Genomic DNA, 24,434 nt, shown 5'->3' on the forward strand with positions numbered 1-24,434 from the left:
ACGGTTACAAGGCAACGATAAGCTATAAGCAACCCAATAAATAATGATAAACATAGATAGAATAAATTGTTTCCAACAACATGCACATGAATAAGCAATTCTGCAGAACAGACAAAGAGTAAAACATATTCCCATTTTGTCATGCTATTCATAACCTAAATGTCATATTGTAAGACTGCAGAAGGATTGCTTGTTCCCTGAAAACGAAAGGGAGAACAGAGATGGAGGGAAGAGATGGAAAGAGAGAGGTCGTGGGAGATACGGAGAGAAGAGATGGAGAGAGGAGAGTACGTACCTGAATGGATTCATCGCCGTGGAGGTCGTCGGATTCTGGGTTCCGCCGATCGGTTGCCAGAGAGAGGAGAGAAGAAGGGAGGAGACTCGAATTGAGCTGCGTGAAAAAACCCTAAAGCCCTTTCGGGTTTTGTTTTCACGGGTTTTTCAAAATCTCTTTTTTGCCCCTTTTAAAAAACTCGTTCTTTTAATTTTTTTTGGAAAAAAAGTTAAAAAAAAGACAAATCTGTAAAATCGCCCCTTCGTACCCCTTTAATGGGGGTGCGCGTACCCCACACACCCCTTTAATGGGGTGCCCGTACCCCATTAAAGGGATATGCGCTTCCCAATTGAAATGTGCGCTTCCCCACGCATTTCGGAAGCCCGGCGTTTTGCGCTTCTGAAGCGCGTATCGGGGAAGCGCGCTTCCCCTTCTATAGGGGTGCTTCCGGTAACTCTGGTTTAAGACCATAGAAAGCTTTATTTAACTTTAGAATATTTCTTTTACCAATTTCAAGACCTGGCGGAGGATCCATAAGAACTTCTTCACATAGAGTTCCATTTAAAAACGCATTTTTAACATCAAGTTGATATATCGGCCATTGCTTAATAGAAGCTAAGGCAATTAATGTTCGCACACTAGTCATTCTAGCGACTGGAGCAAAGGTCTCTTCATAATCAATCCCATATTCTTGGGCGTAGCCTTTTGCAACCAAACGCGCTTTGTATCTTTCTAGAGATCCATCACATTTGGTTTTGATTTTATATACCCATCTACTCCCAATTGCCTTTTTTCCTAATGGTTGATGAATAATGCTCCAAGTTTGGGCTTTGTTAAGAGCCTCTAATTCAATTTTCATGACTTCAATCCAATGTGGATAATCTTTAGCTTCTTTAAATGAAGTAGGCTCACGATACAAATGTATCAACATGAGACAAGTCCTATAATTAGGTGAAAAAGATTCATAAGACACAAATTTTTGTGGTGGCCTACTATTACGAGAAGATCTCCTAGGTTGATTGTCATTAATAGGTTCTTCTAAAGAGAAGTCTTGAGAATATCTTTCAAGGGTAGGTTAACGTTCATTTCCAAATTGCTGGGTATGTACATTTATATAATTAAGGTTCTCATTTTGAGAAACATTACTATGTTGTGGTATATCATTATGATGTAAAATGCCATCACAAGTATTATCACAAATAATTGACTCTGGAGACTCAATTCTAGGAGCTAAGTCAAATAGGAATGAATAATCAATGTCTTCTTTAGATGTGTGAATATCAAAACCATTTTGTTCCTCAAGAAAGTTTACATTTCTTGACACATAGAGTTTATTGTTTCGAATATCATAACATCTATAACCTTTTTGATTTTCACCATAGCCAATGAATACACATTCAAGAGATTTGGGTGATAATTTATCTTGTCCTTGAACAAACACAAAACATTTACATCCAAAGATCCTTAGTCTATTAAAATCTGGAGTAATTTTAAATAATTTTTCAAAAGGTGATATATTTTTTAAAGAAGAAGAGGGCATACGATTGATAAGATATGTTGTGGTAAGAAGAGCTTCGGCCCAAAAGTTTTTAGGAACATTTTTAGAGACAAGGAGTGTTCTTGTAGTTTCAATTAAATGTCTATGTTTCCTTTCCGTAAGACCATTTTGTTGCGGAGTTTTAGGATAAGATCGTTGGTGCAAAATTTTATTTATTTTGAAATAATTTTGAAAATCTTTAGACATATACTCACCTCCAGAATCGGATCTAAATATAGCTATATTGTTTTGAATTTGATTTTGAATAAGAACATGAAATTCTTTAAAATTAGTCAAGACATCAGATTTGTTTTCGATAATGTATACCCATGTATATCTAGTAAAGTCATCAATAAAAGTAACATAGTAGGAATATCCTCCTCTAGACATAATGGGTGCCGACCCCCATACATCGGAATGCACAAGTTCAAAAGGTCTTTTTGACACAAAATTACTATGCGAATACAAAAGCGAATGAATCTTTCCAAGAATACAATCATTGCATGTAAATGTACTTGAATTACAAAATTTTTCCAAGAAAGGAAAGATATACAACTTGGAAATACTAGGATGTCCAAGCTTCTTATGCCAAGTCTCAATATCTTTAGATTGAACATGATTACAAAATGATTTGGATGGCAAAGACAAAAAATTCATATAATAAAGATCCCCTCTTCTATGGCCTTGCCCAATCCGCTTCCCGGACCGGAGATCCTGCACATAACAATGGGTTGGTGAAAAAGAGACATTGCATTCAAAATCGGTAATTTGAGAAACGGAAAAAAGATTTAAATTAAGTTTTGGAATAATTCAGATTTCAGGAACAAAAAAATCTTTGTTTTGGTCATAAGTTTTCTCAAGGTTTCCTATGCCTTCAACATCCAAGGATGTTCCATTGGCGGTGGAAATATATGATTTGAATTTATTGAGACTTGGTTTTGACAAAAGTGATGCATTTGGAGTTATATGAAAGGAGGCACCCGAGTCAAGAATCCAAGAGGTCATACTTGGAAAAGAGGAAATGGTGGCACCGGAAGTGGAGGGTGAGGATGATGATGTAGAGGAGTTTATCTTTATAAATTGTTGAAGAGTTTCGATTAGATGAGTGATGGACTTCTTTATGTCCCCATCCTTCTTTGAATCTTCATTTGTGTTTGGAGGAATTTCACCAACGGAAGCCACTTTCTTCTTGAATTTGGGGCAATCCGGACGAATATGGCCCGATTCATTACAATTATGACAAATGATTTTTCTTCCTCCACCACTATTATTCTTCTAAAAATGAGGTGGTTTGTATGATCTTACATTGTTGTCGGGTCTAGACACAACATGAACTTCATCAATATCTCTTTTCAAGGCCAAACGAGTTTCTTCTTGACATAAGTCGGCCAAAATGTCACTTAGAGGAGTAGAAGCCCTATGAAGAAGGGAACCTCTAATTTGCTCAAATTTGGTACGAAGTCCATGAATAAATTGAAAAACCCTTTCCTTTTCCATTTGCTCTTGCCTCATGGCAATAACACTACCTTCTCATTGAGGTTCGAGAAGAACAAGTTCATCTCATAAAGAAGATAGGGCACTATAATAGTCCCTAATACTCATATCACCTTGCTTGGTTTCTCTTACATTTTCTTGTAGAAAGAAATGCCTAGCAAGGTCTCTTTGAGTGTACATGCCTTTCATAAAGAACCAAGCTTCATTAGCCTTCTTGAACTTTGCAAGATTTGTACAAATTTTTAATTCGACATTATTCATGAACCATGCTAGAATTTTAGCATGCTCACTTTTCCAATCTTCCATTTTTGAAGAGAAGTCAAGAATGACCTTCTCTTTTTTTCTTCGTTTAATGCTCTTTCCTTATTTCCTTCAAACTTAGTTAACTTCAATTTTGGTTCCCAAATGGTTTCACACACATAACCCCAAAGTTTTTTTTACCTTTGAGGTTATTTTCCATAGCGGCCGCCCACATTCGGTAATTGCTCCCATTCAATTTGAATGAGAGGTCGATTTTTGCATCCTTGTTGGCCATTTATAGAAAAAGAGTTTGAGAGCAAGAAAGTGGAGATATATTACTTGTCAAGAGAGGATCCAATGAAGATTTCTCAACCAAGGCTCTGATACCATGTAATGAAGTACCAAATGAGTGAGGCGATATCTTCAAGAGCAAGCACGAGTGCATGCACATACACAAGAAGCCACTAATGGGCAAAATTGCAATAAATCACAAAAGTGGTAAAACACACAAAATAAGGTGAAAAAATATATTCCACTCACATGCGGCTTCACTAAAAGCATAAAGAATACATGGGGCCAAGCCCTTTATTTATACACACAAAGGGACCCAAGGAGGGGCTCCCATAGAGTCGTTGGAGACCCTCCAACGGTCAGATTTATGACCGTTGGAGGGGTCCAACGACTCTTTGTGGACCCCTCTCAACCAATAAATAAAGAAAGAAAAAAGTAAAAAGAAAAAGGAAAAATAAAAGAAAAGAGAAGAGAAAAAGAGCATATCTTTTAGGATATGCATGTACAATGTGAAAAGACTAATTTGCCCCTATTGGGTATTACAAAAGAAATATATATATATATATATTTATATATGTAGATAGACACATAGGCATATATATGTATGTGTCATAATCTCTCTATATATAACATATTTTAACATAAAAAGCATATTTTTCTGTGCCGGAAACAACTGGTACCTTCATAGCCATTGATTTTGGATCACCAAAAAACCTTGTATACAGGTCAGATTCTGGTGATCCAAAAGCCGGTTCCCACTAAACAAAACCTATAGATCACATCTATGGTGTTAGACGTTAGAAAAAAATACTTAAGACTATGATTTTTGAAGGAGCCTAACAAGACCTCACGAAAAAGGGGGCCTAAGGAACACATTACTCTCTATATATGCATTTATATTTATATTTTAACATGTAAATATATATATGTAAAAACATGTATATATGTATGTATAATGTACATATGTATGTATGGGTAAATATCATGTACTAATGAAGGTAGGAAACTATTTACTAGAAATCACCTTTATTTCATATTTTTTGGACTTTTTTATAGTTCGAACCTTATGGATGTGATCTACAATGTTTGTTTAGTAGGAAATGGGTTTTGAATCATATGATTGTGACGTGTAACCAAGTTTTTCTAGGGCTTGAAAAATCAATGGCCCATAATGTACCAAAATTTCGCAACCCAAAGCGTCATATTTTTACATTGAAAAGGCATGATCCAAGCTTCAATCTTGATTAAACTCACCGTGCTTAACATATCTATGTGGTCAGATTGTGGTGATACAGCTTGCATCTATGAGTTCTCGCTCAATAGTTCCATGCCTTCATTACTACCAAATATAAGCCCTATATATATGTATATATATGCATAAAAGATAGATATATAATTACAGGTGCTTCTATTGTGGTATTTAAGCACCATAACATAGGGTGGTGCTCACTGGATTTTCATTTATGTAATCTCCAAAAAAAAATCAAATCTTTGGATCGTGTTTAGCATGTTCAATTTACTATTTTCGTGCATTAAAATTGATTCCAACAATGATGTTTTGTACCATTTGTGAACCACCCTTAATTTCATGAATAGTGAACTGTTGACATTTCAACATCTCAGAAATTCAATCTTGTGGTGTATTAGGCATGAATAAACTATGCTGAACACGTCTGTACGGTTAGACCTAACATTTTGTGGCTACATCCATATAAATGATTGTGCAACACCATATGGTATCTGTAAAATTGTCTATGACAAGACAATACACATACGAGCACAAATACTTTAGTAAAGATGTGCACGAAGGCACTCTCACAACACTTGAACAAAGTACGCAAAAGCGTAAAAATAATAAACATGCACTATGGCATTATTTTATAGAAAGAACAAAATGCTTGAGACTCTCAAGCTTGGAGATTACAAGGGGGAACACCCCTATTTATACAAGTGCCAAAAGGTGCAAAAGGGGGGGCTCCCAAAAGAGTCGTTGGGAGCCCCCAACGACTCTATTGGGGGACCCCCAATGCACTTTAATAAATAAAAAATAAAAAAGAAAAAGTAAAAAGAATTACAAGAAAATAAAAAGAAAAATTTACAACATATTCCAAATGGAATATGCGCAAAACAGTGAAATTACAAGAATACCCTTTTCGGGTAAATATATATAAATATATATATATTTATATATATAGAGATATATGTACATATAATATATTATATGTAAATGTATCTCTATGTATATAAATATATATATTTATATTTACAATAATGATTTTTAGGAGACACATTTTAACACCCCCCCTCAAACTTACGGTGTGATAACCGAAAGTTTGTCAAGAAGGAAATGAAATCTGGGCGAACATAGAGCTTTTGTGAAGAAGTCGGCAAGTTGATATTCAGATGTCACATATGGTAGATCAATGACCTTCTTCAAGTATTCTTCTCTGACATAATGACAATCCATCTCTATATGCTTTGTTCACTCGTGAAAGGTGTGGTTCTTGGCAATGTAGATTGCACTTTTATTGTCACAGCATAACTTTGTTGGTTCTTTGACAACCACTCCCATATCTTCCAAAAGACGTCGAATCCATACAATTTCTATGGTGGTAGATGCCATGACTCTATATTCGGTTTCAGTGGATGACAAAGAGACCTTCTGTTGCTTTTTACATCGCCATGAGATCAAAGATTCTCCTAAGAAAATACAAAAACCAGTGGTGAAGTGACGGTTACTAGGGTCACCTCCCCAATCTGAGTCAGTCTAAGCAAGTAATTTCAATTCAGAAGAAGAAGATAAAAATACTCCCTTATTCACAGTTCCCTTCAAATATCTGATGATGCGAAGCACAACACTCATATGAACGGTTGTAGGAGCATGCTGAAACTGACTGACGATGTGTATAACATGTGACAAATCAGGTCGGGTAATGCTAAGATACATTAAAGAACCTACCAACTGCCTGTAAGGAGTAGGATCGGTTAGAGGAACACCGTCGTCAATCTTCATTTTTGCTCCCACAACTTCAGGAGTTTCGCATATTTTGTCATCAGAAATTCCTGACCTGTCAATAATCTCGCAAGCAAGTTTCGACTGAGATAGAAAATAACCACGTTGCGAATAGGCAACCTCAATTCCAAGAAAATATGTCAGAAAACCCAAGTCTGACATTTCAAATTTTGAAGTCAAAACGGACTTAATACCCTTTACTCCTTGAACATCATCACCTGTTATTAGCATATCATCAACGTAGAACAACAAAATTACAATCCCTGCATTAGATTTTCTAGTAAACAAAGCAGTGTCAGTATAACATGAGGAAAAACCATTTTCCAGCATTACACTGGTAAACCTATCATACCAGGCTTTGGGGGCCTGCTTTAAACCATAGAGGGCCTTTCGAAGACGAAGAACTTTATCTTTAGGAATTATCATGCCTGGTGGGGCATCCATATACACTTCTTCGTTAAGATCACCATTTAAGAAGGCATTTTTAACATCCATTTGAAAAATGTTTCAATTTTTAATAGATGCAATAGTAATAAGACACCTAACTGTAACTATACGGCTACAGGGGCAAAGGTTTTTTCGTAATCAATTCCATACTCTTGCTTATACCCTTTTGCAACTAAACGAACTTTATACCTTTCTAGAGAACCGTTGCTCTTAGTTTTAACTTTAAAGACCCATCGACAACCTATAGTTTTCTTTCCTATAGGTAGAGTTTGGAAATCCCAAGTAGCTGCCCTTTTAAGGGCATTAAGTTCACTTTGCATGGCTTCTTGCCATTCTATACATTTTTTAGCTTCTTCAAAATTTCTTGGTTCAAAATAAGAGTGAATGACACTAAGACAAACCCTATATCGGGGTGAAAAAGAATCAAAAGAGACAAAACGAGTTGGAGGTCTTTTATTCCTTTCAGATCTTCTATGGTCAAGAATAGGAGTAAGCTCACTATATTGATCAATAGCACTTCTAAAGGTGTCTTGGTTTCTACGAGAGTAGGTTATTGGCTCACTTGGAACTCTACTTTCTTGTTCATTGAGTGAGTAAGTTCACCAATATCTTCATCATTTTCCTCATCATGGTTTAATGATACATCATCATCACTAGATATATCATCATTACTAGACAATAAGTCGAATAAGAAAGAGTAATCAAAATTTTCTTGTTGAGAAACATTTTTTTCAAAACCACTCTCATTTTCTAAAAAAGTTACATTTCTAGAGACATATAGCTTATCATCTCGAAGGTCATAACAACGAAAACCTTTTTGAGTTTCGGAATAACCAAGAAAGGCACAAGGAATAGCCTTGGGAGAGAGCTTGTCATTCTTATCCGTAAGTATGAAACACTTACATCCAAAGACTCTTAACTTATTATAATCAGGTTCAAGCTTATGTAATACCTCAAAGGGAGATATTTTTCCTAATATCCTAGATGGTAAGCGATTTATCAAATAAACAGAAGCAAGAGCTGCTTCAGCTCAAAAGTTTTTAGGAATATTTTGAGATATAAGAAGGGTCCTAGTGGTCTCAATAATGTGCCTATGTTTTCTTTCAGCCAACCCATTCTGTTGAGGCGTTTTAGGACAAGACCTTTGGTGAACAATTCCATGATCCTCAAGATATACCTTAAATTGATTGGAGAGATATTCTCCCCCAGAGTCACTTCTAAAAATCTTTATGTTACTGTTGAATTTATTCTTAATCATTGAATGAAAATTTTTAAAACACAAAAACACTTCATGTTTAAACTTAAGAAAATATATCCACGAATATCTGGAAAAATCATCCACAAATATTACGTAATAAGAAAAACCTCCTTTTGAAACAACAGGTGCAGGTTCCCAAACATCTGAATGAACAATTTCGAAAGTTTTAGAAGAGAACATAGTTCTTTGCTCAAAAGGTAAACTTCGCATTTTTCCGAGAATACAATCATTACAAGAAAAAGAGCTTTTACATAGGTCTTTTGCAAAATGTAAATATGATAACTTGGTGATATTAGGATGACCAAGTCTTTTGTGCCACACATTTATATCTTTATGTCGGGCAACATTACACAAAACTTTTGGAACTTGAAGAGATTCCATATAGTATAAATCTCCTCTTCTAAAGCCTTCCCTAATCAATTTTCCGGACTGACGATCCTGTATTAAACATTTATCACAAGAGAATTTAATATCGCAGCCATGGTCCGTGAGTTGAGAAACAAAGAGGAGATTTAAGTTTAGCTTAGGTATAAATCTGATTTTTGGAATAAAAAACTCTTGAGTTTCAAAATTACCTATTCCTTTAATTTCAAGAGAGGTTCCATCCGCAGTGGAGACATAAGATGTGAAACCATTTTTCGAGTAATCGGAAAGTGAGAAAATGTTTGGGGACATATGAAAGGATGCACCGGCATCTAAAAGCCAAGAGATTTTACCTGGAGAGGAAGAAGTGGATACGGCCGCACCGGAGGTAGATCCCTTGAGGAGAGGTTGAAGAGCTTCCACTATTTGATTTATAGAGAGGGTCCCACTCGAAGATGCCTCCTCCTTTTGCGGTACACCAGTGGTAGCCATGGCTAGGAGCTTCTTCCATTTGGGACATACGGGTTTGATATGCCCTGGTTCTTTACAAAAATAACAAATAGTTTTGCTATAGTCCCTTTTTCCTCTTTGACCACCATTTTCACCTTGATTTTGAAATTTAAAGTGAGGGGGATGATAGGTTCTTACATTGTTTCCGGGTCTTGATACGGCATTGACCTCACTATTTTCTTCAATATTACAAGGGACCGCAAGAACATTTGGTCCTTGTTTACATAAATTCATACGAGTCTTCACCACTTAATTTGGTGAGAACATCTTCAAGAGAAGGGGGAGAAAAAGAGGAAAGAAGAGATGACCTTATTTGCTCAAATTCGGGCCTTAGCCCATTCAAAAAGTTGAAGAACCGATCTTCTTCAAGTTGCTTGTGACAGAGCTCAATTGCCTCTCCACTCCATTTTGGTTCAGGCATTGCAAGCTCATCCCAAATAGAGGAAAGATCGACAAAGTATTCCCTAATCGTCATTTCACCTTGAGTAAGAGAGATAGCCTTCTTTTGAAGATAATACTTATGAGATAGATCCCTTGATGTGTACATTTTTTCAAGATAATGCTAAGCTTCCGATGCCTTTTTGAATTTAATAATGTTGGCATTAATCTTGGTTTCCACGGATGAGAAAAACCATGAAAGAATCTTGAAATTCTTCATTTTCCATTCATCGTGCTTCTTGGAGTATTCTTCAAGGGCTTTGGTTCTTTCTTGTCCCTCAAGAATCTTGATTTCGCTTCCATTTACCACGGTAATCTTGGGTTCTGGTTCCGGAATTGTGCCAAGTACATATCCCCATAGGCCCTTCCCTTTTATATGAGCCTTCATATTTCCGACCCAAACATGATAGTTGGACCCATTTAATTTGAACCCAAGAGCAAAATGAGACTCTTTTTTGCCTATTAGAGAGTAAAGAGGGAGAGAGAAAGGCGTACCAACACAATATTTCCAACACCAACTTTGCACAAGATTCTTCTAAAATATTTGAGAAGAAAGATCCACCACTTCAAACTTCAAAGATAGGAAGGCACGTTTTTCGAGGCACTCGAAAAAATGAGAATCCCACGATCTTCAATAATCAACCTTGCTCTGATACCATGTAAAATTGTCTAGGACAAGACAATACGCATACGAGCACAAATACTTTAGTAAAGATGTGCACGAAGGCGCTCTCACAACACTTGAACAAAGTACGCAAAAGCGTAAAAATAATAAACATGCTCTATGACATGTATTTTATAGAAAGAACAAAATGCTTGAGACTCTCAAGCTTGGAGATTACAAGGGGGAACACCCCTATTTATACAAGTGCCAAAAGGGAACGACTCTATTGGGGGACCCCCAATGCACTTTAATAAATAAAAAATAAAAAAGAAAAAGTAAAAAGAATTACAAGAAAATAAAAAGAAAAATTTACAACATATTCCAAATGGAATATGCGCAAAACAGTGAAATTACAAGAATACCTTTTTTGGGTAAAAATATATAAATATATATATTTATATATATAGAGATATATGTACATATAATATATTATATGTAAATGTATCTCTATGTATATAAATATATATATTTATATTTACAATAATGATTTTTAGGAGACACATTTTAACAGTATCATGGTACAAAACCATCATATACTTTCTATATAATTATAGATATATGTGCAAAAAGTGTGTGTGTATATATATATATATATATATATATATATATATATATATACAACAACAACAACAACAACTACGCCTTCATCCAAAAACAATTGGGGTCAGCGATATGAACCAAAAAAGAAATTCATTTTGGGTCTTCCACATGAATCCTTTTCCTCCAATCATTTCTATCCAACGCCATGTCCTCGGTGAGGTTCAAAGCATTCATATCCTTTCCTATCATCTCCATCCAAGTCTTCCTAGGCCTACCCCGACCTCTTTTAACTAATATATTTTCCCATTTCTCCAACCTTCTAACTAGAGCATCATTAGGCCTTCGCCGAATATGTCCAAACCACCGTAAACGATTCTCTCGCATCTTATTTTCAATGGGTGCAACACCTACCTTCTTACGTATCTCTTCGTTCCGAATCTTATCTTTTATTGTATTTCCACACATCCATCTAAACATCCGCATCTCAGCTACACTCATTTTTTGAATATGATGTCTCTTGGCAGCCCAACATTCCGTACCATATAGTAAAGCGGGTCTAATAGTCGTCCTATAAAACTTTCCCTTCAACCGCAATGGCATTCTACGATCGCACAACACTCCAGTAGCACTTTTCCATTTCATCCACCCAACCTTTATCCTATGATTTACATCTCCATCAATTTCTCCATACTTTTGAATGATGGATCCCAAATATTTGAAATAATCATTCACCGGTATATCTTGCTCACCAAGCTTCACTACACTCCCATCACTACTTCGTTGCTTACTAAACCGACATTCCATATATTCAGTCTTACTCTTACTCAACTTAAAACCTCTAGCTTCCAATGTCTGTCTCCATAATTCTAACTTAGCATTAACCCCAGCTCTAGACTCATCAATCAAAACAATATCATCAGCAAACAACATACACCACGGTACATTTTCTTGAATTGATCTCGTAAGCTCATCCATCACTATCGCAAATAGGAAAGGGCTTAAAGCAGATCCTTGATGTAACCCAACCGTTATCGGAAAATTGGTTGTCACCCCTCCACAAGTGCGGACATTGGTTACTACTCCTTCATACATATCTTTAATTATACTAATGTACTTGAGAGAAACACCTTTCTTCATCATTGTCCACCAGAGAACGTCCCTAGGTACTCTATCGTATGCCTTCTCTAAATCAATAAAAACCATATGCAAATCTTTGTTCCTCTCTCTATATCTTTCACTAAGTTGTCTAAGAAGATGTATAGCTTCCATAGTTGATCTTCCAGGCATAAAACCAAATTGATTCTCCGATATCATGACAACCTTCCTCAACCTAGACTCAATCACCCTCTCCCAAAGTTTCATAGTATGACTCATGAGTTTTATACCACGATAGTTTGTGCAATCTTGTATATCACCCTTATTCTTATATAAAGGCACCAAAGTACTATTCCTCCACTCATTAGGCATCTTATTTGTTCGCCAAATCAAGTTAAAAAGATTTGTCAACCATTCTAAACCTTTCTCTCCCAAGCATTTCCAAGCCTCGATAGGTATACCATCTGGGCCAACTGCCCTTCTTGATTTCATTTTCTTCAAAGCCTCTGCAATTTCTTTCTTTTGAATCTTGCGCATGAAGTCACGATTTATCTCATGAAAAGGAATGGAGAAGTCTCCAAGATCTTGAGCATGACTATCATTAAATAGCTTATCAAAATAATCTTTCCATCTCTCCTTAATCTCCTCATCTTTGACTAAAACCCTTTGCGTTTCATCTTTGATACATCTAACCATACCCAAATCCTTCGATTTCCTATCTCTCATCTTTGCAAGCCTATAAATATCCTTCTCGCCATCTTTGGTATTCAACTTGTCATAAACTTCCTTATATACCTTAGCCCTCGCGTTTCGAATAACTTTTTTAGCTTCCTTCTTTGCTATCATATACTTCTCCAAATTCTCATTATCACGACTCTTACTTAGATTTCTATAACACTCTCTTTTAACCTTAATAGCTAATTTGACATCCTCGTTCCACCATGATGTATCCTTACCTAGTGGTGCACCGCCTTTAGACTCACCCAATACCTCTTTAGCTACTTTTCTCATACCACCCGCTATCTTATTCCACATTGATTCTGAATCCTCCTCGAGACACCAATCAACTTCCTTAACTACCTGCTCTACAAACATTCCTTGTTTAGCTCCTTTCAGTGCCCACCACTTAATTCTAGGATCTATCCTATGTCTATCCCTTTTGCGGCATTGTCTAATTCTAAGATCTAAAATTAAGACTCTATGTTGTGTAGCTACACTTTCTCCTGGTATAACCTTACAATCGATGCAACAACCCCTATCTCTCTTTCTAAGTAGGAAAAAATCTATCTGACTCGTATTAACCCCACTTTTAAATGTTACTAGGTGAGACTCCCTCTTCCTAAATCAAGTGTTTGCTAAGATCATATCATAGGACAAACAAAAATCTAAAATCCTTTCTCCACTTTCATTTCTTTCTCCTATACCATAGCCTCCATGGATATTCTCAAATCCATCCCTACTAATGCCTACATGTCCATTAAGGTCACCGCCGATGAAAAGCTTTTCTCCATAAGATGTCTCTTGTACTACTCCATCTAAATCTTCCCAAAATTGATGCTTAATGGAATCATCTAAACCTACTTGAGGTGCATAAACACTAATAATATTAATAATATCCGTACCTAATACTAATTTAATAAGTAAAATTCTATCACCCTTCCTACGGACCTCAACTACATTATCTATAAACTGACGACTCATAACAATCCCTACTCCATTCCTATTCCTATTTATTCCTGTATACCAAATCTTATATCCCCAAGGTTCTATCACTTTAGCTTTCTCACCTACCCATTTGGTCTCTTGAAGACATAAAATATCAATCTTTCTCCTACACATAACATCTACTAACTCTACCAACTTACCAGTTAAAGACCCTATGTTCCAAGTGGCTAACCTAATTTTATGGTCTTGGACTAACTTCTTTACCCCCCACCCGTCCAACAAAGTGAGGGAACCCTTGCCTATTTGACACCACACCCGGGCGCCGGTGTGACGCGTCGCTTCTGGGCGACGACCTAGCAACCCTTGCACATTTATCACTGCCTCCGGGCCTAGAGAGTACAACGCGTCGCTCAGTAGGGAACGCCCCAACGAAATTCTCATATTGGTTCATTTTCATAGGATATGACAAAGTTTTTATGCTGGCTGTCACAGGCCTACCGCAACCCTCCTCCTTTATCCGGGCTTGGGACCGGCAGTGTATAACTACACAGGCGGAGTTATATATATATATATATATAACAAAGGGAGGGAAGGAGATGCAAGGGGGTGTTAGGGATTTATGCCATTGCCACCCTTCATACTAAATAAAAAAAATGCATAACTTTCCTCACCACCTCTGGCCTCGGTGTTGAGTTTGTGCCGAGGCTAACTAGGCGACCAATCAGCTGCCTAGTACCGCTTTTGATAAGATAGGCACTCTTGTTTATCAATGCTCTTTAGAAAAAAAATTTGGTAAGCAATGTACACTATAGAAAAACTATAAGTCAAAGTGGTCTATTTACTATATCTGTGTGTGTGCGTCTCTCTCTATGTATAATGAAAATAAGGAAACACTTACAAGTCATAGTGGATATTGGGAAAATTAGTGTACCATATCATTACCGAATGATGAAGAACTAACATAACTTCATTCTTTGTCCAGTCTCACGTCACACAGACACTTCACTTAGCGTGCATATCTCATGGGGCCATGACACTCAGACGCACCAGGATACTTCATTGGACCCAGTGCTATTTCCTTTTATGATCTTGATTACTTAGTTTTTATTCACTTATGTTTCTTATCTTTCAAAAGTTATCATCGATTACATTACATTTTGATTTTAACTTAATTTTATTATTCGATGTTTTAGTTTTATTATTCAATGTTTTCAATCATAGTAATTTAGTGATATTGTTCAAGAGTTCGTGCTTGAGATGATATTCATGTTTTATTGATTTAGATTAACAATTTTACACACATACACATGCATATATATACAATTCTTAACCTAAATCAATAAAACGTGAATATCATCTTAATACACACACACACACACACACACACACACACACACACACATATATATATATATATATGGAGTTCTTAACCTAAAGCAATAAAACGTGATTGCCATCTTGGGTGCAAACTCTTGAACAAGTATGTAGGTCTTGACAGCTATGTCCATGTGTCCTAATTTTTTAGAAGTGCTGTGTCGTACCGAGCGTATCTGCTCCATGTCCCATTCCCACATCGATATCCATGCGATATAGCTGCCCACTGGTTTTGGAATTGTGGTAAGTAGTTATATTTCTTACTGATAAAAATTTGTTGATGTAAGATAGAGTTGCTAGCCATTTGGGGACATGTCTTTATAGAATAGGGGATTACAATTATGGTTCTGTGTGTGTCATACTTTTCAATCCAAGTTCATCATCTTTTCTTTTCTGTTGATGTTGGCCATCTATGTGTGCACCAGAGAGCTGTTTTGGAACCAGGAATGCAAGGGCGTGACATGATTGGTCGTGCCAGAACTGGAACAGGGAAGACATTGGCTTTTGGAATCCCAATCATGGACAGGATCATACAGTTCAATGCAAAACATGGGTCTGTTCCTTTAATCAATATCACATTATATTTTTCATAGCTTCCATCACTGATTTTAGATACTGTTGCTAATTCTTGCTGTTACTATTAGTTACTGAGATGCTCTTTTCCTTTTTTCCCCTATTTGCTGATCTCCAGGCGTGGACGAAATCCCCTGGCCTTGGTTATGGCTCCAACAAGGGAGCTTGCTCGCCAGGTTGAAAAAGAATTCAGGGAGTCTGCACCTATCTTGGATGCAATATGTGTTTATGGAGGTGTTCCCATATCTTCTCAGATGAGGACTCTTGATTATGGTGTGGATGTTGTTGTTGGGACCCCAGGACGCATTATTGATTTACTCAAGAGAGGTGCACTGAACTTGTCAGAAGTACAATTTGTTGTCTTGGATGAGGCTGATCAGATGCTTGCAGTGGGGTTTGATGAAGATGTAGAGATAATTTTGGAAAAATTGCCCCAGAACCGTCAAAGCATGATGTTTTCTGCTACAATGCCGAGTTGGATAAGAAAGCTGTCCCAGAAGTATCTGAAGAATCCAGTTGTCATTGATCTTGTAAGTGGTAGTTTGCCCCTTTTTATTCTGATTATCCTTCTATTATCATTGAACTTCTCGTGATGCCTCTTCTCTGCCTATACCTTTAACATTAAAGTGTGCTTTCTTTTTAAGTTTACATATTGGGTCCAAGAATTAGTGTTTTGGCTCTGGAAACTAGGATTCTTTTGAAGAGCTGTCCAGTGTCTTGTATGTGCATATTCATATTTCACGTGAATGGGGAGCTGTATGATGTGTCCACGTGTATGGGGAGCTGTATGATGTTTCCTGTGTGGACTTACTAGGTGTCAATTTTTCCTGCAGGTTGGTGATTCTGATCAAAAGTTGGCTGATGGAATCAGTCTATATTCCATTGCATCAGACATGTATTCAAAGCCATCAGTTCTTGGACATTTGATTACAGTATGCATTTTGGTTTTGTTTTGGTACACTTTTAAGTGATTTGTTATATTTCAATCATTTTGTTACTTATAGGTTGTTTGATCACAAAGTACTTTCTGTTTAGCGTTAGTTTTTGCCACTTTTCCAGTAAAATGACAGCATTTTCCTTTTTCTGAAGAAATTAAAGGTTACCTCCTTGTTCCAGGTATATGATTTTTATAAGAATGTCCTGCATTGTGAGAAATGTGGCCAGCATCATAATTATCTTATGTGTTTGTAAAAGGACGGTCTAAACCAAACACATGCCTTGTTATCAAGGCTTGAAGGCCCAATGAATTGTGGCTTAACTTGTTTGGTCTTGACTCAAGACTTGGCTGAGTCAACCTAGATATTTGGTTGTCATTTTGTACATAAGATATGAACAGAAAATTTTGTATACAAGTGTTAAAACCAAGGCTGCTAAAATGTATAGGAAGTGGGAAACGGAGAATAAAAAAAAGAAATATAAGAATTGAATGAGAATCAGAATGAAACACAAACAAAAACTAAAATAAAAGTGACTAATATTAAATTTCATGATTTTTTAGTGTAAGAATTAAATTTTTAACAAAATCTAAAAATTATGACTACCAATTTAGAGAAAACACATGGAAGTGAGTGAGAAGAGTGAGAGAAAACACATAAAAAATATGAAAAGTTGAGTAAGAGAACATATAAGAAAAATAGATGAAGCATGTGGAAAGCATAGGAGAAGCGTGGGGGAATCATGGTTCTCATCAAGTTCAGAAGCGAGGAATATCGCGCTTCCGAAGCGAGTTTCCCACCTATCTAAGAAGCTTCCTGTAACTCTGGTTAAAACATAATATGAGGAACAATTAGGTAACATTTGGTGATATAACCAATATCCAAGTATCAAAAAATATGAACTACTTAATGTAATTCATCATATTTATGAGTCATTAAGCTAGTATATCAAGCATCACCATCAGATAATTACTACGGTGTATAAACTGTCCAATTTATCAATCAATTGTCACAAAGAGACTTAGTTGTGAACTTTGTGATATTCATAGAGTAATCCTGTCTTTTAATGTAAAAACAACACAAATCTATAGTAAAAATTAATTAGAATAGCTAGAAGACTTCTCCTTCCTGCCTATGGTTGTGCTTACCGGATGCATGCCATTGTGCAGTTGGTGATGGGTGTTTTTTCCCTTGACCTGGTTATAGAAAAAGCTAGAAGACTGCATTGTAATGAAAACTGACATGAGAATAGGTTCATGTACAGATACACCAAATAAAACTCCATCTGTACTATCATAATTCTCACATATGATGCTGATCATGTGTATTTAAAACCTAAAAAATCATTTACATGAAGCTAGATATGTGCAGTCTAGTCATCAAGGAGGTTGCTTGATGATTCCCCAGGCTTTCATAATATGCTTATTATCAATGATGTGGCATTAGCTACACCTAATTGGTTTACCCTTGGTAGAGTATCTCATCATCATCCTTTTCTAATGTTATATTGCCAAGATTAGGAAGTCATATCTGGCTGATGCACTCCACTAGTGTCTGTTCCCCTCGGCATTGGTTGTGCCCATTTTGCTGGTTAGTGAAGACATGGAGAACATATTATGGTTCCTTTATGAATGCCACTTTGTTCACTAGTATTTTTTGGTGTAAATAACGAAAGAGGGCAGAGATACTCATGTGGATATTGCTACATGAAATAATTGAAAAAATTTCTAAAATGATACATTAACTTGTCTAAGAAACACTTTTTACTTATGTTGCTTCTTTAGTTTATTTTGTTTTATGCTGTACCATAAACTATTTAACCTGCAAATTTGAGCCAAGCCTATTTGTTGAAAATGAATTTGAACAGCTGCTATGTGACCATAGTTGCAAACCTTGCTTATTTTTCTCTTTGCAATAAACTGCTTAAAAAGATTACTACGTTCCACCTTTCTCTCTATGCATCTTGCTTATGCTTTTTTACCTATTAGGAGCACGCAAAAGATGGGAAATGCATTGTCTTTACCCAAACAAAGCGTGATGCAGACAGGCTCGCATATTTTATGGCTCGCAATTTTAAATGTGAAGCTTTGCATGGTGACATATCACAAAACCAGAGGGAAAGGACACTTTCAGGATTTCGAGATGGTCGCTTCAATATATTAGTTGCAACTGATGTTGCTGCCCGTGGACTGGATATACCAAATGTTGATCTGGTAATAACTTCTCCTCTTATTGCCATTGTTCTCATATTTATGTTTGTTTACTTGATATCACTAGCACAAGAGATGCATGTTTGCATCTATTTCGTTTCCAGCTATTTTGTCATTATCATTTTTATCCATATGTTTGTTTACGTAATGTCACTAGCACAAGGAGTGCACATTTACTTCTTTTTTTGTTTCTGCCTATTATGTCATTATCAATTTTTTTTCAATATGTTCCAGACTATGAAAATGTTCTATAAATGAAACAATGACAATTTTCACTAATGATGTTCATTTGTGTTTTATCAATGGTTGTTTATCTAGTAACTTGTGCATGATCTAGTGGTCTTTGTTTCATCGTGTATTATAAGTGTGCATGAAGATGTAGTACACCATAGTCACCAATCTCGTCCATAATTGAAAATATCATTTTTTTATGGGGATTTAATGCTAGCTATGAAAACATTCAAATAGTATCAATTTATCACAAAATACCTTACCTTCAGATTGTTTCGTTTTTAAGATTTTAAAAAGACTGATTTCAAGGTATTTTTCTAAAAAAACAACCAGCCCACAAATTTTCACTTGATTTGATTTAACAACTAAATCAAATTGAGTATATTTTTGTTAGATTTGGGTTTCTTTTTTAAACTCATTTTGATTTCAAAATATTTCTAGAATAAAGATTTCAAAAAAATTGAAAGAATAATTGGTATTGTTCTTTAATAAAAATAATATCATTATCCAAAACTCTTGGATAATGAATGCATTCTGGAAAATATTTTTGAAAATCCCCAAATCTTGTACTACCGGGTATTGTTAAGGGTTTTCTTTGGAGTCAGGGACATTTTCAGTATTTTGAAAGTATTAGAAACTTTTAGAGTTACTAAAAAACAAAGAGATATTTTTTGGAAAAATTTTATACTAACTATGACTTATCCTAGGTCTTCAACAATAGCAGTTTATGAAGGAGAGTGGGAGGAAGAGGGGGCTTGATCATATGAGAGAAGACGAAAGAGGAGAAAGATGAAAAGAGAAGGAAAAGCAAAAAGAAGAGGAACTGGGGAACAAGAAGAAAGGGAGAAAGAAGGGGAAGGAACAGGGGAATGAAAAATCTTTGCGGTTTTTGTTTAGTTTTCTCTTTTTTGATACAAGCCCTCCCTTGGGCTCGGTTTAACTTCTTGGTATTGGATCTAACTTTGTCACTTGATTTGGGTCTTTGTATTGGGGATGGGTATGCATACTTTATCTATGGGCAAGATTAACGTTTTGTATGGCCCATAGAGCCTATAAATAGAGGCTCATTAGCTCATTATATCTTTTTTTGGCAATGAATTGGAATTCTCATGTGTTCCTTGGTCTCTCTAGTTTACTGGTGAGGATTTGGGCTCTAGTCAGGGGACTTCCTAGCTGGACATTGGCTCTTCCACTTAGAATATTTTTCTAAGTTTTCGAGATTCCTTTCCTCTACTAACAACTTATCCTTCCTCACTAACTACTCTTCCCTCTCCAATTACCTTCACTCTTTCCTAAGTCGAACCCCATCCCTCTATTCTTTCTCAATTCCTATGTCACATGGGTGCGGGTGCGGGGGTGCGACACTTTCAAAAACCTTGGGTGTGGGGGTGCGACAGGGAAAAAATGTAATATATATATATATATATATATATATATAATTTTGAAGTTTTAACAATTAACATTTAACAGTTGACATTGTCATAATATCATTCATCATGCATGCAATATATCAACCTAAATATCAATCAAATAAGTAAAGCAATTACATAAATCAACCTAAATATCAATCAAATAAGTAAAGCAAAAAAGAACTAAATTACATGCCAAAGTATATCCCGATAAAGTAATGAATCTTAATAATTTTCTTCTTCATCATCAACTGCATCATTAGAAGGAATACTGGGCTAAGCTAAATCCATGTTTGTTATGTTGAAATCATGCTCTCTCTCGAAGTCACACTCTTCTGGGTTTACATCCCAAAATTTGGATGTTCCTTGTCTGCGTTACAAACCCAATTTGAAAATGTTAAATGCAATACAAGTATATTTAAATGAAAAACTAAGAAATAATCAAATAACTAAGAGAGCAAATTAGTACCTGTATTCATCATTGGTTCGCGAAAGTAATCGAAGATTTGAATAAACATATACTAAATCCTCTATACGCTTGCTGGTGTGTTTGTTTCTCTTCATGTTGTGGATTTGAGAATATGTGCTCCAATTTCTTTTACAACAAGATGAACTAGCAGACTGCGATATCAATCTTAATGCAAGACGTTGAAGAAGAGATGTTTCTGATCCAAATGTTGACCACCATGTGATAGGATCTATATTATCCTCTTCTCTCGCGAATAATGCCAGTCTATATAATCTCGAAAATGAAAAATTTTCAAACTCTTGTGTGACTTGATGTAGAAGATATGCTTCTGGAAAAAGTCTTGTCATACACATATTTCTATGTCTTTATAGCTCTGGGTCTAAATTTGGAGGGACATGACCAATACCACCAGCCCGCCACTTATTTGCATAATATTTTGGATTAAGAGAATGTGCCATGCAATACAAAAGAGTGTTGCTCTTATCACATCTTCTCACTAAAATTGAATGAATATGATTAAAAAATTCTGAATCATCCAATGCAGGATTTTTTTTATTCATGCTTGAAAACTATAGCTTGTATTTTTTCAATCATATTATCCCACATTTCATAAACTCTGTGAAGCATGAGCTCATCCTTATCAACTTCTCTTAACATCTCCCACATAGGTTGCGTAAATTGAAGGAAGTATACCACTCTGTCCCAAAACTCATCATTAAGAATGTGTTTTTTAATTTCTTCAGCCTTGATATCATCATCAACACGATAGAATATCCAATTTTCATCAGTCACCATGTTAATCAAAGCATTCTTCACTCTTTAATCCAGTGTTGTGAGAGGCGTACGCCTCAGTACCTGAAGCGTACGCCTCAGTACCTGAAGCGTACGCCTCAGTACCTGAAGCGTACGCCTCAGTACCTGAAGCGTACGCCTCAGAGGCGAGGCGTATGCTCAAGGTACTGAGGCGTGCTGTGATGCGCAAATTGCCGGTGGATCCACCTACTGAAGCCTCCCTTCATCCCAAGTCTTCCTCCTCCGCCCGATTTGTCGGCTGTGCTAACCCCAAGTGCCGGTGGATCCACCGCCAGGTGCCGGCCAGCTGCTCCACTGCCGCTCCCTGCCTCCCCTCCCACCGCTTCACTTTCATACCAGTTGTGAGAGGCGTACGCCTCAGTACCTGAGGCGTACGCCTCAGAGGCGAAGCGCAGGCTCAACGCCTCGCTTCGCCTCATCGCATTTAACAACCTTGCTTTAATCCTCTTCACCATCACAATGATGGATGCAAAACGTGTTTCAACGACTTTCAACAATTTCAGGTCAGAATGCCTATTAAATATAGCTTTAGCACGATGGTGGTTAACAAAAAAATTCTTAATGCTTTTGACATTTCTTTCTAAATCTTCAATCCATGAACATAAAGTATATGCTTGTGAATTTTCTTCTTTTTTGGGGTTGCAGATGCCCTTTAGGGTCAGATTTAAGTTGTGTGCTATACAGAGAGTTAAAAAAATATGAGGGTACTCACTCTCCAAACTCAACGTTGCACTTTTACAAACTAGAGCGTTGTCTGTAATAATTTATACTACTTTCTGATCACCCACTTCTTTTATGACTTTTATAAATAATCTCTTCAAATACTTTACATTTTTATATTCCCCAAATGCATCAGCTGCTTTCAAGAATATTGAGCCACTAAGCGAACAAACAATGAAATTAATCAGTGGACGCCTTTGAATATCTGTCCATCCATCAGATACAATAGAAATTCCATTTTGCTCCCATGAATATTTTTTAATCTTCAGCAACCTCTCCACATTTGCCCTCTCTTCTGCAAGAAGTGTGGTTCGTATTTTTTCTGAACTTAGAGGCACAAAGCCACTCAAATTACAATTTGTCAAGGATGTTACTAAATCCTTCCAATATGGATTTCTAGCCGCATTAAATAAGAGTGAAGTAGAATAAAAATACCTCCTAACTTTTCTATCAAATTCTTTTCCTCCATATGTATTGAATGCTGCTTGTATCGTTTCTCTACCTCCTACATTGACTTTTTTTTTCTAGCATCTTCTTGGTGGCTTGCAAATGACACACTAACTGCACAAGAATCGGCCATTGTCTTTCTCTTCTCATATTCTTCTTGTATTTTATTGTATTGTTTTCGCATTGCCTCATCAACTTTTCTGCATCCTGAGATGCCATGTCCTGGTATCTTCAACAAATGAGCTTTCACTCTTGTGTAATACCCAACAAAATCTCTTTCGCAGAGCTTGCATCGAAATCTCTGGTTTCCACTACCTCATTCTCTAGTTTTTGCAAGTTTATCTACATGTACCCATAGGGGCCCCACATCATCAATCCCACTACAACTATCAGCAAAACTAGCAGCATAACTCACATGTTGGGATGAGGATGACGCAAGTCCTTTCCCCTTATCCATCATTTTTATCCTGAAAACACAAAAAAAATACATTCAAAATTTCAAATCAATTATATAAACATTATCTTAATATAAAAATATATATAATATATATTATATATATATATATATATAATAAAATTAGGCTCAAGGAGGGGGACTTGCCCCTCCCCTGCCAAAAACAGGGAGGGACTCAGCCACTCCCCTGAAATAAGAGGGAGTAGGGACGGGGGCTCGACCCCCTCCCCTGCCGAACCTTGTCGACCCAACAAGAGAGCGAGAGGGGGGGCTCGGCCCTCCCCTGAAATCAAAGGGAGCAGGGTGGGGGGCTCGGCCCCTCCCCTGCCGAAAACAGAGGGAGCAGGGGAGCTCAACCCCTCCTCTGCTGACCCAACAAGAGAGTGAGAGAGGGGGGGTGGGGGGGCTCGGCCCCTCCCCTGCCGACCCAATAAGAGAGTGAGAGGGCGCAGGGGGGGCTCGACCCCTCCATTGCTGACACAAGAAGAGATCGGAGGGAGCCAGAGGGTACGTACCTGCGACTAGGGAGAGGAGCCTAGGAGGTGGCATCAGGAGGAGAGAGCTTGAGCTGAGCTGCGCAGGAGAGGAGAGGAGAGATTAGGGCAATTTTTTTTGGCCCTAATCCTCCTTTTCATTGTTTTTTTTTAAACGTTCGAAACATGGACAAAAATGACCTTGGATGTGTTGACCGCATCCAGGGTCGTGTTGACCACACTCGGTGCCGCACGCGCACCCGCGTCGCGTCGACGTGGGTGCGGCACCTGCTTTGTCGAGTCCCTATGACTTAGCTCAATTCTCTTCATATGCATTCATAATCATCCTCATTTTGGGAATCTAGTTTCATTTTTGGTATCGGAGCACGTTCAGACCTGGTGTCAAAGTGCGTGGTGGTCACTGTAATCCGTCGAAGCAATAGCGGCATGCACCAGCTAGCTATGTAACGCCCCGAAATTTTAACCCAGATTTTTTT

General features: G+C 36.9%; 1 protein-coding gene across 1 annotated transcript in view; it reads left to right on the forward strand.

Moving 5' to 3' along the window:
* LOC149822579 (DEAD-box ATP-dependent RNA helicase 53, mitochondrial-like) overlaps window positions 1-24,434 on the forward strand; it is a 69,523-nt gene that overhangs the window by 13,137 nt on the left and 31,952 nt on the right. Inside the window, exons 2-5 of the mRNA XM_089981146.1 lie at window positions 15,629-15,756; window positions 15,895-16,306; window positions 16,610-16,708; window positions 18,700-18,924. Coding sequence (XP_089837272.1) covers window positions 15,629-15,756; window positions 15,895-16,306; window positions 16,610-16,708; window positions 18,700-18,924 — 864 coding nt within the window. The remainder of the gene's footprint in view (window positions 1-15,628; window positions 15,757-15,894; window positions 16,307-16,609; window positions 16,709-18,699; window positions 18,925-24,434) is intronic.

This window comes from Nuphar pumila, chromosome 11 (genome assembly GCF_984573655.1).
Source record: "Nuphar pumila chromosome 11, dmNupPumi1.hap1.1, whole genome shotgun sequence".
Classification (NCBI taxonomy): Eukaryota; Viridiplantae; Streptophyta; class Magnoliopsida; order Nymphaeales; family Nymphaeaceae; genus Nuphar; species Nuphar pumila.